The sequence below is a fragment of the Carcharodon carcharias genome, chromosome 8 (genome assembly GCF_017639515.1).
Source record: "Carcharodon carcharias isolate sCarCar2 chromosome 8, sCarCar2.pri, whole genome shotgun sequence".
Classification (NCBI taxonomy): Eukaryota; Metazoa; Chordata; class Chondrichthyes; order Lamniformes; family Lamnidae; genus Carcharodon; species Carcharodon carcharias.
In genome coordinates, this window is record NC_054474.1 from 49,892,669 (window position 1) to 49,908,207 (window position 15,539).

The 15,539-nt window shown below is 40.3% G+C and overlaps 1 protein-coding gene across 3 annotated transcripts in view; it reads left to right on the forward strand.

Moving 5' to 3' along the window:
- The window catches only part of LOC121280975 (CCR4-NOT transcription complex subunit 6), a 71,422-nt gene that overhangs the window by 29,069 nt on the left and 26,814 nt on the right, over positions 1 to 15,539 (forward strand). For all 3 annotated transcript variants that reach the window (XM_041193469.1, XM_041193471.1, XM_041193470.1), the window contains 3 exons: positions 3,016 to 3,101; positions 11,827 to 11,931; positions 12,018 to 12,086. In XM_041193469.1, coding sequence (XP_041049403.1) covers positions 3,016 to 3,101; positions 11,827 to 11,931; positions 12,018 to 12,086 — 260 coding nt within the window. The remainder of the gene's footprint in view (positions 1 to 3,015; positions 3,102 to 11,826; positions 11,932 to 12,017; positions 12,087 to 15,539) is intronic.

The following is a 15,539-nucleotide window of genomic DNA, read 5'->3' on the forward strand; positions in this document are numbered from 1 at the left end:
ACTTAATTGTCATGTCACTGAGATGAAGATAAAATAAAGCCCTGTCATTTTTGTACTATTTTGTAGTTTAGAATTTGGCTTTACCTGAGCTTATCACATTTGAAATGTGTTTTAAAAATTTTCCAAAAACCTATTTCAAGATGGAAGCTCTTGGTTACTCCTTTTACTTCACTAGTTTTCCAATTCAGGATATTAGAACAATGTTTGTATTAAAGGAGGGAAAGTATTACAAAATAGTAAGGCACAAACATACCATCTGCAGCATTTACAATAGTCTTTGCATTATAGAGGATAGGAAATAATACAGTTAAAATCTAACTTATTTATTTGTCAGTTTTTCTTTGCATTTGGTGATAGTTCTCTTTGGTTAAACACTTACCCATACTGAGGTGGTAATACTGTGAAATTAGGTTATGAGTGGGAAGCCCGCTTGTTAAACCAGGATACAGGTGAGGTAATCTGAACCCTGATTCTTCTCATTGGCCTAGGCCACTGGAGTCTGTGTTTTACCAGCTTTCATGCTGCTTTTCAATCTGCCTGTTACTTTTTGTTATTTGCACTGAGTCTGGCTCCTATTTTTTATGGTAGTTTCATTTCTGCCATTTTACCATCTCCTGTACTCCATTTGACAATTTGCAGGTTAACCTATATGTGCTTGGTTTTTTTTCTTCTCTACTGTCTTCCCTTGTTTTGTTGTTTGTTGAAACCTATCTGTAATATCTTCCAGGCCTAAGCAATGGTCCATAAATACAATTAATTGTCTGTTTGGGCCTTGAAGGCTGCTGCTGCTCCAAAGTACAGAGCTGAATCTCCAGCACATAGTCGTGCCATAACAAAGGCAAAATATTTGAACATCATTGACCTATCATATAAAGAGCAATAAGGAGGAACAAAGATTTCTCCAATAAAATTTTGACTTTCCTTTTTATTGTATTTTTTTCTGGGTTTGAATTGTTTTCAAATCAATTGCCTTCCACGAAAATTGCATTACTGTTTGGGAAACTCTGTTAAAAGAGCGAGAGCCTTCTTTGGTCACCCCTTCTAATTTCCTTTCCTGGCTTGGTGTTCCCTTACCTTCTGCCTAAATTGTGAAGTACCTTACGATGCTTTTATCCATTTGTTATGCAGTCTAAGAATAGGCTGTTGTTGCACTTCATGCCACCTTCAGCTTTGTGTTTAGTTTCACCAAAAAACTTTATAAGAAACAAAGGAATGCCTGAGAATAGGAAGTAGTGGATCTCAAATGTTTGCATTCTTTTAATGACATTTTATGAACTAGTTCATTATTTATTGAACAGCAGCAGTTTCTTAATTGTTCTTTATGAATTTATACTTAAAAAACTATAGCTTTAAGCGTACATACAGTTGTACTTCAGAAGAATAGTACTTTATGTTTTGCAGATATATAGTTCCTGTTATAAAAATATGGTGTTACTTCTCATGAACAGCGTTACAGAAGATAACAATCAACAAATTTAGAAATTGTTCGCCCAAAAAAAATTGCTGTTGAGTTTTTAATAAAAATCCGATAAATAAAAATCATGAATTTTTTTTAAGAGCAATGTTTTCTATGTGGATCTGATTGTTTGGAAGGGGCTTCCCTTTTCTCCTTTTCGTTTTAATAATTTTTCTGAATGATCAATTGCATCACCTTTTATGATGATTTCAAGACTTTTTTAACGAAAGCTAAGATCAGTAGATATCCAAATATCCTATTGAGTAACCAGTTTCAATGTAAATAAAGATTATATGGCTTTGAAAGATCAACTTATTAAACATTGCCATCAAATGGAATTGTACATGGTAATCAGCAACTCTTGTATGGGGATTGCATGCTGACAGAGGGACAAAGTATGGTTTCAGTTATTGGTTTTACCAACTAACAGCACATGATAACAGTGAAATATTTTAAACTGCCATCACTACTTCACCTGCAAGTGTAACAGTGCATTGAAACGCTGACACTAAATAGATCAAGTTTTTCAGTATACTTTGAAAGGGAACTTTACAGACTCACTGTTAAATTTTAATATATAATAGATTTTGAGTTACAGTTTACTTCATTCATTCACCTTGCCTGTTCAGACTTGTTTGCCTTATCTGTGGACTGATTTTAGGCAGTAATAGGTTAACTAATTTTGGTGAACGAGTGGTGTGATTAGCTATTATCTGGCTATGTTTTCTTATGAAGACAGCCGATTATGTATGTTAAGACAGCAGGCTAAATCTTGCTGCTGTGAGGACATTTTCTTACTGTAACAAACGCATAGTGCAAGCTGAAAGCAGATTCAGGCGGTAAACAGCCAGCAGACTAATTCCTTAACTAATGAAACTTGAGGATTGAGAAAGAATTGGAGGAGAAAGAGGATGAACTGGCCAAATCGGGTACAGAAAGAGGGAAAGGATGGTTGATTGGATTAAGAGAGGGGAAAGAAACAGAGAAAAAGTAATTAAAAAAAAACTCAAAGTACTCCACTCAAAGTGGAATGAAGCAGAACAATTGAAATTGTTGCCTTTCTGGGCCATTGAGTTTGATTGGCAATGTATTAACAAAGAGTACTTGCTCTCTTAATTACCAGCCCTAACCTTCTACTGTGAGTTTCATGGATAATTATAGTGCAAGTCCAGCAAGTTCTTAAAAATAACAGGGAGGCTCAGGAACTGCTGTTCATGTTAAGCAAAGACCAGTGCAAACTGACCAAGTTTTGGAGACATTCTTTCACATTCTGTGTTCTTGCTGGCCAATTTGCATAATAGTAACTGCATTTGTCCACCAATAACTACCCTTTGTGTTAAGTAAATATGTAATGTTTTTCACTTTTTTTGTTCTGCGCAAGTCCACACACTAATAGTGTCACATGTTCTTCTGCTTAACTTCCATTCTAAAGTATCAGGGACGAAACAGGTTTCTTAACATAATCAGATTGCCTTTTATATGTTGGCCCAATAATATTGTTGTAACCTTAAGATTTAGGGAGGGTACACATTTTTAAAATTTTCTTTTGTTCCTTTCAGGGAACTGCTTTTGAACAATAACCTGTTACGGGTTCTACCGTTTGAGCTTGGAAAGTTGTTTCAATTACAGACCCTGGGTTTGAAAGGTAAGAGGAACCATATTGTCCAATATTGTATTGATTATTTACCCTAGTAAATACTGGATTTATAATTCCATAAGTTAACTTTTGTTAAATGTAGAAAGTATTTTTATTTCTAGATCTCTCCTTCCATCCCTCAGGACGTTATTGATTACTGGTGCAGCCAACTTCCATAGTTGCCATTCAATCACTTGCATTTCAATGAAATTATCATTTTGAATGAATGAATAGGTGTCAAGTGTTGGAAGGCTGTGTAGTACTCAGCCCATGATACAAGCAACTGTATTAGAGCAGCATAGTGAGCACCACAGCGCTATGAAATTTGTAATTGGATTGCCACTTTGCTCTTGAATTACATGGATTCAAAATATAGTGCCTGAGAATGCTGACGTGAGGTTTTTAAAATATATAGGCTTTGTGGCAAGGCCAACATTTATTCCCCATCCCCAATTGCTGTTGGTGATGAGCCAGTCCATGTATTTTAGTTACATCCACAGTGTTGGAGAGTGAGTTCCATAATTTCCTGTCCTGTCTTGCTTGTAGCTGCTCCTACCAGGAGATCCGCTGTCATGGTATGTCACACTTGTCTGTCCTGCACCATCCTCACTCATCCACTGTAGCTCATCTGCAACTATTCAGTGACATCCACCATCCAACTACTCTCTCTCTGCTGTCCTCCAGTTTTCCCTCTAGAAAATATCTCTATAACTTTCTGCACTCTGGTCTAATAGCTGAAATACTGATATTTTTCTTTTCTGGATGTCACTTTTTAGAGTTCTTTTTGCTCTTCCGATTTCGAGCACCTCCTCATTTGCCTTATGATCTTTAGATGGAATTTTGAGCATACCGTATAGCATCCACATTTCAGAGGCCGCTATTTTCTTCCATAGATCTTTATTTATTGTCCAGGTTTCTATGACCTGCAAGAAAGTGGATGGAATGTGGCATTTTAGAGTTTTTTCCTTGTTTGTGCCTTCTTGATGTTACACTTCATCTTCACAAAATTACTTTTAGCTATCTCTATCCTCCTCCTGACTTCAGCATCGCATCTACCATCTTCTGTTATCATTTGCCTTAAGTAGACAGATCTATCCACTCGTTCCAGTACGACACCATCCACTTCAATCTTTACTCTAGTTTCTTCCAATGTATTCCTCCTGATTACCCTGTTTGTCTTTTTGATGTTTATACTCAATCCATATATACTCAGTCCATATTCTAAGCTTCAGTCGTTTCTTAATATTGTGTGGAGTGAACTGAATTTGCCGAAGACTGGCATCTGCCATGGTGGTTACCTCAGAAGGAGGTAAAGATTGATCGTCCACTTGGCACTTCTGGCTGAAGATGGTTGGAAATGTTTCAGCCATGTCCTTTGCACTGACTTCCTAGATTCCTCCATCATCCAAGATCAGGATTTTTTTGATCTCGGGTTAGTTGTTTAATTGTCCACCACCATTCACGTCTGGCAGGAATGCAGAGCTTTGATCTGATCCTTTGGTTATGGGATCACTTAGCAAAAGCAGCATGCTATAGATGGAGCTATTTAGCATCTTGCTTCTGTTATTTTCCATCCATGTAATCTTGTGTCGTAGCTTCAGCAGGTTGGCATCTCATATTTTTAGGTATGCATGGTGCTGCTTCTGGCATGTTCACCGACATTCATCATTAAATCTGGGTTTGTCCCCTGGCCTGATAGTAATGGTGAGGGATATTCCAGGCTATGAAGCTACAGTTTGAGGTTTATTATAGGTCTGCTGCTGATGGCCCACAGCACCTCATGAATGCCCAGATGTTGGATCCGTTCTGAATCCATGCAATTTTAGCATGGTGGTAGTGCCATACAACATGGATGGTGTCCTCAGTGTGAAAATGGGACTTGTTTCACAAGGATTTTGCAGTGGTTACTCCTACCAGCTGTCATGGACAGATGCTTGTGCAGCAAATAGATTAATGAGGACGAATTAAATTAGGTATTTCCCTGTTGTTAGTTCTCACCACCTGGCCCAGGTAGGTCTAGCAGCTATGTTGTTCAGGACTTGGCCAGCTCGGTCATTACTGATGCTTCTAAGCCACTTTTTCAGTGGTGGACATTGAAGTCCCCCACCCAGAATATGTTCTGTGCCCTTGCTACCCCTGGTGCCTCTACCAGTTGTTGTTCAACACGGAAGAGTATTGATCCATCAGCACAGGGAAGGCAGTAGGTGGTAATCGGTAGGAGTTTCCCATGCCCATGTTTGACCTGATGCCCTGAAATCATGTGGTCTGTAGTCAATGCTGAGGCTCCCAGGACAACCCCCTCCTGACTCTATACCACTGTGCCACAATCTCTGCTGGGCTTGTCCTGCCAGTGGGAAGGATATGTCCAGGGATGATGTTGGAGGAATCCGTGACATTGGTTTAAAGGTATGATTTTTTTAAAAAAAAACTTATTTCTTCATGGGATGTGGGTGTCGCTGGCTAGGCCAGTATTGATTTCCCATTCCTAATCGTTCTTGAGAAATTGGTGAGCTGCCTTCTTGCCCTGCTGCAGTTCATGTAGTTATGAATACATCATGATGCTGAGAGGAAGGAAGTTCCTGGACTTTGGCCAGTGACTGAAGGAATGGTGATATAGTTGCAAGTCAAGATGTTGTTTGGCTTGGAGGGGAGCTTGCAGGTGGTGATGTTCCCATGCATTTGCTGCCCTTGTCCTTCTAGGTGATAAACGTTGCAGATTTGGAAGGTGCTGTTGAAAGAACCTTGGTGAGTTGCTGCAGCGTATTTTGTAGGTGGTCCATATTGCTGCCACTGTGTGTCATTGGTGGAGAGAGTGAATGTTGAAGGTGGTGGCTGGGGTGCCAATCAATTGGGCAGCTTTGTCCTGCTAGGTGTCAAGCTTCTGGAGTATTGTTGGAGCTGCACTCATCCAGTTAAGTGGACAGTATTCCATCACAACCTGACTGTGTCTTGTAGATGGTGGACAGGCTTTGGGGAGTCTGGAGGTGAGTTACTCACTGCAGAATTCCCAGCCTCTGACCTACTCTTGTAGCCACAGTATTTATATGGCTGCTCCAGTTCAGTTTCTGGTCAATGGTACCCCCAGGATATTGATAGTGGGGGGTTCAGTGATGGTAATGCCATTGAACATTAGTGGGTGATGGTTGGATTCTCTCTTGTTGGAGATGGTTATTGCCTGACACTTGCGTGGTGCTAATGTTACTTGTCACTTGTCAGCCTTAGCCTGAATGTTGTCCGGGATTTGCTATATATGGACATGGACTGCTTCAGTATCTGAGGAATCACAAATGGTGTTGAGCAATCATCAGTAAACATCCCCACTTCTGATCTTATGATGGAGGGAAGGTCATTGTTGAAGTGACTGAACATGGTTGTGCCCAGGACACTGAGGAACTCCTGCAGCAATGTCCCAGGACTGAGCTGATTGACAACCAAGAATCACAACCATCTTCCTTTGTGCTAGGTTTAACTCTAACCAGTGAAAAGTTTTCCCTCTTCAAGCAGCTAGGGCTGCTTGATACCACACTCGGTCAAATGCTGCCTTGATGTCAAGGGCAGTCATTCTCGCCTCACTTCTTTAGTTCAGCTGTTTTGTCCATGTTTGGACAAAATGAGGTCGGGAGCTGAGTGGCCCTGTCGAAACCCAAGCTGAGCATTTGCGAGCAGATCATTGCTGAGTAAGTACTGCTTGATAGTACTGTCGACAACACCTTCTTACACTTGGCTGATGATCAAAAGTAGACTGATGGGGTGGCAATTGGCCTGACTGGGTTTGTCCTTTTTGTGGATAGGACATATCTGGGCAATGTTCCGTGTTGTCGGGTAGCTGCCAATGTTGTAGCTCTACTGGAACAGCTTGGCAGAGGATGCAACTGGTTCTGGAGCACAAGTGTTTAGACTATTACCGGAATGTTGTCAGGGTCTATAGCCTTAGCAGTATCCAGTGCCTTTAGCCACTTCTTGATATCATGTAGAGTGAATTGAATTGGTTGAAGACTGGCATCTGTGATGCTGGGGGCCTCCAGGAGGAGATCAAGATGCATCATTCAATGGGCACTTCTGGCTGACGATTGTTGCAAAACTTCAGTCTAGTCATTTACACTGATGTGCTGGAGATATTTGTGGAGCCGCTGCCTCCTATTTTGTTGTTTAATTGTCCACCACCATTCACGACAGAATGTGGCAGGCCTGAGGCAGGTCTGCGGAGCTCAGATCTGATCTCACGTAGCTCTGTCTATCGTGTATTGCTTACACTATTTGGCATGCAAATAGTTCTGTGTTGTAGCTTCACCACGTTGACACCTCATTTTTAGGTATGCCTGGCAGTGCTCCTGGCATGCCCTCCTGCACTCTTCATTGAACCAAGATTGATCTCCTAGTTTGGCGGTAATGGTAGAGTGGGGGATATGCCAGCCATTCAATTCTGCTGCTGCTGATGGCCCACAGTGCCTCATGGATGCCCAGTTTTGAGTCGCTGGATCTATTCAAAATCTATCCCACTTAACATGCTGTTAGTGCCACACAACATAATGGAGGGTATTCTCAATGTGAAGACGGGACTTCGTCTCCAAAAGGTCTTTGCAGTGGTCGCTCCTCCTGATCCGTCATGGGCAGATGCATCTGCAACAGGTAGATTGGTGAGGACGAGGTTAAGGAGGTTTTTCCCTCTTGGTTCCCCGGTAACCTGCCACAGACCCAGTCTAGCAGCTATGTTCTTTAGGACTTAGCCAGCTCGGTTAGTAGTGGTGCTACTGAGCCACTCTTGGTGATGGACATTGAAGCCCCCCACCCATTCAGTGCCCTTGCCATCCTCGGTGTTTCTTCCAAGTGTTCAACATGGAAGGAATTATCGATCCATCTGCTGAGGGGTGTGTGGAAGGTGGTAACAGGAGTTTCGTTTTGAAGTTTTTATATTTGACCTGATGCCTTCAGACTTCATAGGGCCTGGAGTCAAATGTTGAGAGCTCCCAGTGCAACTCCTTCCCAACAGAATACCACTGTGCCCCCATCTCTTGGGGGTCTGTCCTGTCGGTGGGAGAGGACATACCCAGAGATGGTAATGGTGTCTGGGACATAGTCATACTCACAGAATCATACCTTACAGACAATGTCAGGCTGTTGCTTGGCTAGTCTGTGGGACAGCTCTCCCAATTTTTGCCACAGGCCTGCAGTTGGTAGTAAGGGGGATTTTGTAGAGTTGTTGTCGTTTCTAGTGCTTAGGTCAATGCCGTATGGTCCATTCCCTATTGACTTTTCTACAGCAGGTTGATACAGCTGAGTAGTTTGCAAGGCCATTTAAGAATCAATCATGTTGCTGTAGGTCTGGATTAGGCCAGACCAAATAAGGATGGTGGATTTCATTAAGACATTAATGAACCAGATAGGTTTTTATGAAAATTGACAATGGTTTCAAGATCACCATTAATGAAACTAACTTTTAATTCATTAATTGAATTTAAATTCCACCAGCTGCCATTTGGGACTTATTCCCAATGTACCCAGAGCATTAGCCTGGACCTCTGAATTGCTAGTCTAGTGCCATTACCATGACACCATCACCTCCCGTTAATGATTTGGTGAGGATGACTATGGCTGTTGTTTGGCCAGTCGATGAAGCAGTTCCAAATTTTAGCATAAGGCCCTACATGTTACTAAGGAGAACTTTGCAGAGGCAACTGGGCATGGTATGCCTTTGGTGCCTAAATCAGTGCTGATGGTTTGTCTGGTTTTATTTTTTTTTTCAACTTTTCTGTAGCAGTTTGATACACATCATTGGCTTGCTAGGTCATTTAAGAGTCAACCACATTAGTCTGGGTCTGGAGTATGCCTAATCCAGACCAGGTAAAGACAGCAGATTTCTTTCCCTGAAGCACATTAATAAAATTAGAAGAACATTATTAAAATAGATTCTTGTGTTAAAGATCTGAAAACTTAATTACAATGGTTTAATACAGTATGATACAACCCAATTAAGTTGTTTTGCTAAATTTCATTAAATAAAATTTAGGCAAATTTATGTTCTAGTTTTGTTACAAAATTTGTCATTGGTGGGGTGGTCTCTTTTAGGATTGCTGTTCACTGCCATCAGGAATAGCCAGTTGCTATACCAAAAATGATGTCACAACTACATAAAAATATCATAATTCTTCCCATGTCAATAACAGCATTTGTTTTACAAGATTTTTTAATTGAATTTATAGCCTGGAGTTACAGTACTCAGCAATGTAAGGGAACTGAATTAAAAATTCCAAGAACATGCTGGCTTAATATTATCTGTAGATCATTTTAGAAAAATTCTGTCTCTATATAATAAAGTCTTCCGCCTTGTGATGACCCTCACAAATGGAATACATTCCATTGATTTACATGTATGTTAACAGATTGAGCAGTACTGACCAGTAATTTGAACAGCTAATTTGGATTGTAAGCTAAAATACTAGTTTGCAGCTCAGGGGCTTTGATAAATGTTAAGCTGGTTCAGCTGATTTTTCTTTTTAACTTATTACTAAAACCAGTATTTTCTGCACAGTACTTCTCGGCACTCACTTCCGACTTAGTGTTTGAACCCAACTCAAGGTGCGTGGTTTGACAACTCAGTTTCTTAAATCAGCTAAATTAGCTCAGATGCTCTCAAGTATTTTAAAAAATATGGTCGATATTGGATGCTGAGTAGCTCTTTGCATGCAGCCTGGTGCAAGTCGCTGACATTTGAACAGCTGAGTAATGCTTAACTCAATACTGGATTTAGGCAGCAGCTGTTCCAGAGGGGAGTGTCACACAACCAGCTAACTATATTTTGCAGTTTCCACATACAAGATGCCCCTTATATGTGCATGCATGCTTTTTTAGTCCAGCGTGGAGGACAGAAATTTCTTGCCTTTAAAATCAATGGGTAATATCCTCCTGCAGATTATTTCCAAATGTGCAATAAGTGTATAATTGTTAATTATTCTGTGACTGGGATTGTGTTGACCATTTGTCTAAACTGAGAATAGATTTTGACCAAACAAGACCAAAGCTGAATGAAGACAAAGGTTGAGTATGTCAAGTCCATGCAGGGAACAATTGCAAGGTTTAGTGTTGATATGTTTGTTCAGATTAAATTTTTTTTCAATTTAGCTTAAGTGGGCAGACATAGACAGGCTCATGATTGGCTGTTTTCAGTGGTTATGGGATACTTGAATTGAATGGGTTGTAGTTGCAGTTACTGATGTATGGCAGTGCGAGCTTTCACAGAGTGAGATATGTAAGTAAGAAAGTAACAGAGCCAATTAGCTCAGGGAAGGGAGAGCAACATCTATGCAGCATAACGTTAGGGCGATATGTCTGAGAACCAACAAGGGGGCATGTCATATTAGATTTATCAATGAGCTGAGTTTAGTTAACAGTCTAATGAGAGCATGAACATTTTAACAACAGTGATCATAATATGATCAATTTTTTTTCATTCATGGGATGTGGGCATCAATAGCTAGGCCAGCATTTATTGCCCATCCCTAAATTGCCCTTGTTCAACGGGCATTTAAGAGTCAACCACATTGCTGTGGGTCCAGAGTCACATGTAGGCCAGACCAGGAAAGGGCAGCAGATTTCCTTCTCTAAAGGACATTAGTGAACCAGTTGGGTTTTTACGACAATTGTCAGTGGTTTGATGGGCATCATTAGAATTCTAATTCCAGATTTTTATTGAATTCAAATTTCACCATCTGCTGTGGTGAGATCTGAACCCGTGACCCCAGAGCATTACCCTGGGTCTCTGGAATACTAGTCAGTGACAATACCACAATGCCATCATGTTTGAAAGAGAGAAATGAAAAACAGCTACAGTACTAAGATTCTAGATTTAAATAAGGCTGACTTCAGTGGAACAAGACAGAGACTGTCCATAGTAAATTGGGCAAATCTGCTCATGGGTAAAATGACGCAAGATCAGTGGAAGATAAACAGAAAAGCAGAAAAGACTTTGTGATACCCTAAAGATGTAATAATAATTTGCCTAAAAAGACAGCTGTGGACAACTAAAGAGAGGTAAGAGAAACTAAAAGAAAAGCATACAAAAATGCAATGAATAGTGTAGATCCTGACGAATAGGAGGGGGCGAACAGAAGCTAGAGTTGGGACTGGCGCTGCGAGTTTATTCTGCTTGATTCCCACCTTCATGCAATGGTGTATTTATTTTATCATCCCTTAAGTTATCTTTGAAGCCTTCTCATGAAACCCTGTGATAGATAACATTCTCCTGCTTTGGTCAAGAGGCCAGAACATGCAACTCGTATTCAGCTGATGTCTTCAACCTTACCTGTGCTACTTGTGGCATCAAATGAAAACTGTCAGTTTGAACTGTAACATCCAGGTAAAATACAACACAGCTCCAGTAGCTCAAGCCTTAAACTGCAAAGTCGATCCACTAATGCTAGAATTCCATACTGAAAGTAAAAATTATTTGATGATATTTCCTAGGCTCAAGTGGCTTCAGTTTATGGATGCAATTGCCCAGTTGAAGCCAAATGTGGTTGCCTGAGCTCAAGTTGAGAGCTGGAGGAGAGAGCATATCTATTTGGTTGTCATCAGTCATAAAGCCTTCTGCATTTTGCTTAAGGGAAGAGAGAATACACGCAGAGGTAGTTAAAGTATAAGCTTTGTCTTTGCTTTATTGGAAGATAATGATGTTGCTGTTTGCATTGCAATTGATTTGTGGACCAGTTTGGTTGATAAATTTCTATATGATTCATAGGAAATCCTTTGGCACAAGAAATTCTTAGCCTCTATCAGGAACCAGATGGAACTCGTAGGCTACTGAATTATCTGCTTGATAATTTGGCAGGTACTTCAAAAAGAAGTAAGTAGATAAAACCTAGTTTTGTTTTTATTTAGTTTTTAGGTACCGATTTTTGTCAAATTAATGTATAATTTGATGTTCAATAGTTCAGCCAGAGCAGCCTCCACCAAGGTCATGGATTGTCCTACAAGAACCAGAACGAACACATCCCTCAGGTGAAATTAACTTTTATATTCTTGAAACATCATGTTGAAAATTGGATTAAAAACAACTAGCAAATCGATAAAATTCCAAGCTTTCAGATGTTAAGCATCTGATTCATAGGATATTAATTTAGTGCAAATTACTGTAGAATGGATGAAGTTAATTAATTCTTTGTAATATTTAGTAAAAATTAGTGCAGTGTAGGGATAATTAGTGTGTAAAATATATTTTTTAAAATAAAACTAGAGGTATCTTGGTTAGGGTTGGGCTGTCCACTGCTGAATTTAATTCTTGACTACCAAATAGAGGGAAGGACATAGAAACTAGGAGCAGGAGTAGGTCATTCGGCTCTTTGAGTCAGCTCTGCCATTTGGTATGTTCATGGCTGATCCTCTGTCACAATGCCATATTCCTGCTTTCTCTCCATAACACTTGATGTCCCAAATATCCAAAAATTTATGTTTCTTTCTTGAATATACTCAATAGCCTGGCCTCCACAGCCTTCTGCGGCAGAGAATTCCACAGGTTGACCACCCTCTGAGTGAAGAAATTTTTCCTCATCTCAGCCCTAAATGGCCTGCCCCGTATCCTGAGACTATGGCCCCAGTCCTAGACTCCCTAACCAGGGGAAACATCCTCCCTGCATTCAGCCAGTCTAGCCCTGTTAGAATTTTATACTTTTCAATCAGACCCCTCTCATTCTTCTAAGGCCCAGTCGAACCAATCTCTCCTCATACGACAGTCCTGCCATCCCCAGTATCAGCCTAGTGAACGTTAGCTGCACTCCCTCTATGGCAAGTATATCTTTTCTTAAGCAGAGAGATTGAAACTGCATGCAATACTCCAGGTGTGGCCTCAACATGGCCCTGTATAACTACAATAAGACATCCCTACTTCTGAACTCAAATCCTCTTACAATGAAGGCCAACATACCATTTGCCTTCTTAATTGCTTGCTGCACCTGCCTATTTGCTTTAATTGACTGGTATACAAGGACACCCAGATCCCTTTGTACATCCACATTTCCCAATATATCATCATTTAAATAATACTCTGCCTTTCTGTTTTTCACACCAAAGCATATAAGTTCAAATTTATCCACGTTACACTGCATCTGCCATGTGCTTGCCCACACACACAACTTGTCTAAATCACCCTGAAGCGTCTTCGCATCCTCCTCACAACCCCACCCAGTTCTGTGTTGTCAGCAAACTTCGAAATATTGCATTTGGTTTCCTCATCCAAGTCGTTTATATATATCGCGAATAGCTGGGGCTCAAGAACTGATCCCTGAGGTACACCGCTAGTCACTGCCTACCTCTGGAAAAAGACCCATTTATTCCCACTCTCTTGTTTCCGGTCTGTCAACCAATTCTCAATCCATGCCAGTATATTACACCCAATCTCACGTGCTTTAATTTTGCCCACAAGCCTCTTATGTGGGACCTTATAAGAAGCCTTCTTGAAATCCAAATACACCACATCCAGTGGTTCTCCCCTATCTATTCTACTAGTTACATCCTCAAAAAAACTCCAGTAGATTAGTTAAGATACAGTACCTTTAGACTTGTCTTTTTAACCTTGTTAGTGCAAAATAAAGCTAGGATGGCTATGATCCCATTTGTTTTTTGGCCTTTGATTTTCCTTTCATAAACCCATGCTGACTTTGTCTAAACCTGTCGATGCTTCCCAAGTGTTCTGTTATCAAGTCTTTTATAATAGACTCTAGCATTTTCCCTACTACTGATGTTAGGCTAACTGGTCTGTAACTCTTTTTTTCTCTCCCTTTTTTAAATAGTGGGGTTACATTTGCCACCCTCCAATCTGTAGGAACTGCTGCAGACTGTATAGAATTTTAGAAGATAACCTCCAATGCATTCAGTATTTTCAGGGCCACTTCCTTTAGTACTCTGGGGATGTAGATTATCAGACCCTGGGGTTTCTTCAGCCTTTAACCCCATTAATTTCTCTAGCAACATTTTTTTTTTTTTACTAATACTGATTCTCTTCAATTCCTCCCTCTCACCAGACCCTTGGTTCCCTAACATTTCTGGGAAATATTTGTGTCCTCTTCTGTGAAGACAACCAAAATATGTGTTCAATTCTTCTACCATTTTTTGTTCCCCATTGTAATTTCCCCCATTTCTGACTGTAAGGGACCTACATTTATTTTCGCTAATCTTTCTCTTTACATGTTTATAGAAGCTTTTAGGTTCCTTGCAAGTTTACTCTCATACTCCATTTTCCCCTTCTTGATCAATCTTTTTGCCCACTTTTGCTGATTTTAAAACTGTTCCCAATCCTCAGGCTTGCTGCTTTTTCTGACAATTTTATATGTGGCCTCTTTAGGTCTAATATTATCCCTAATTTCTTTTGTAAGCCACGGTTGAGCCACCTTTCCTATTTTCTTTTTGTGCTAGACAGGAATGAATAATTGTTGTCATCCATGCATACATTCCTTAAATATTAGCCATTGCCTATCCACTGTTAACCCTTTTAGTAAGATTCCCCAATCCATCATTGCAAACTCGTGTTTCATAACCTCATGGTTCCCTTTATTTAGATTCAGGACCCTAGCTTCAGATTCACCTTCTTCACCCTCCATCCTAATGAACAATTCTATCATTTTATGATCACTGTCCCTCTTCAAGGACGCACAACAAGATCATTAAATAACCCTTTCTCATTGCACTGTACCCAGTCTAGGATAGCCTGCTCTCTAGTTGGTTCCTCAATGTATTGGTCTAAAAAACCATCACATACACACTCCAGGAAATCCTTCTGCACAGTATTATTGCGAGTTTGGTTTGTCCAATCTATATGTAGATTGAAGTCATCCATCAGTACAGTTGTACCCTTATTGCATGCATCTTTAATTTCCTGCTTAATGCCTTCCCTTGCATTTCCATTGTTGTTTGGGGGCCTTTGGACAACCCCCACCAATGTTTTCTGCCCCTTGATATTTCTTATTTCCATCCAAAGAGATTCCACATCATGGTTTTCCAAGCCAATATCCTTCCTCACTATTGCATTGATTTCCTCCTTTACTGACAAGGCTACCCCACCTCCTTTCCCTATCTGTCTGTTATTCCTAAATATTGAATACCCCTCAATGTTCAGTTCCCACTCTGGGTCACCCTGCAGCCATGTCTCTGTAATTGCAACTGTGTCATAACCGTTTATATCTATTTGCGCTGTTAATTAATCTGCCTTATTGCGAAAGCTCCATGCATTAAGTTACAATGCTTTTAGACTTATCTTTTTAACCTTGTTAGTCGTCTTGGCTTTATTTTGCACTACGACCTCATTTGTTTTTCGGCCCTTGTTTTTTCTGCCTTCCACTTTTGCTTCTTACTTCTCTGTCTTTCGTTTCGATCCTTGTTTCTCCCTCCTCTTTCTCCCTGCTCAGGTTCCCGTCCCCCTGCTATTCTAGTTTAAACCCTCCCCGACCGCACTAGCAAATA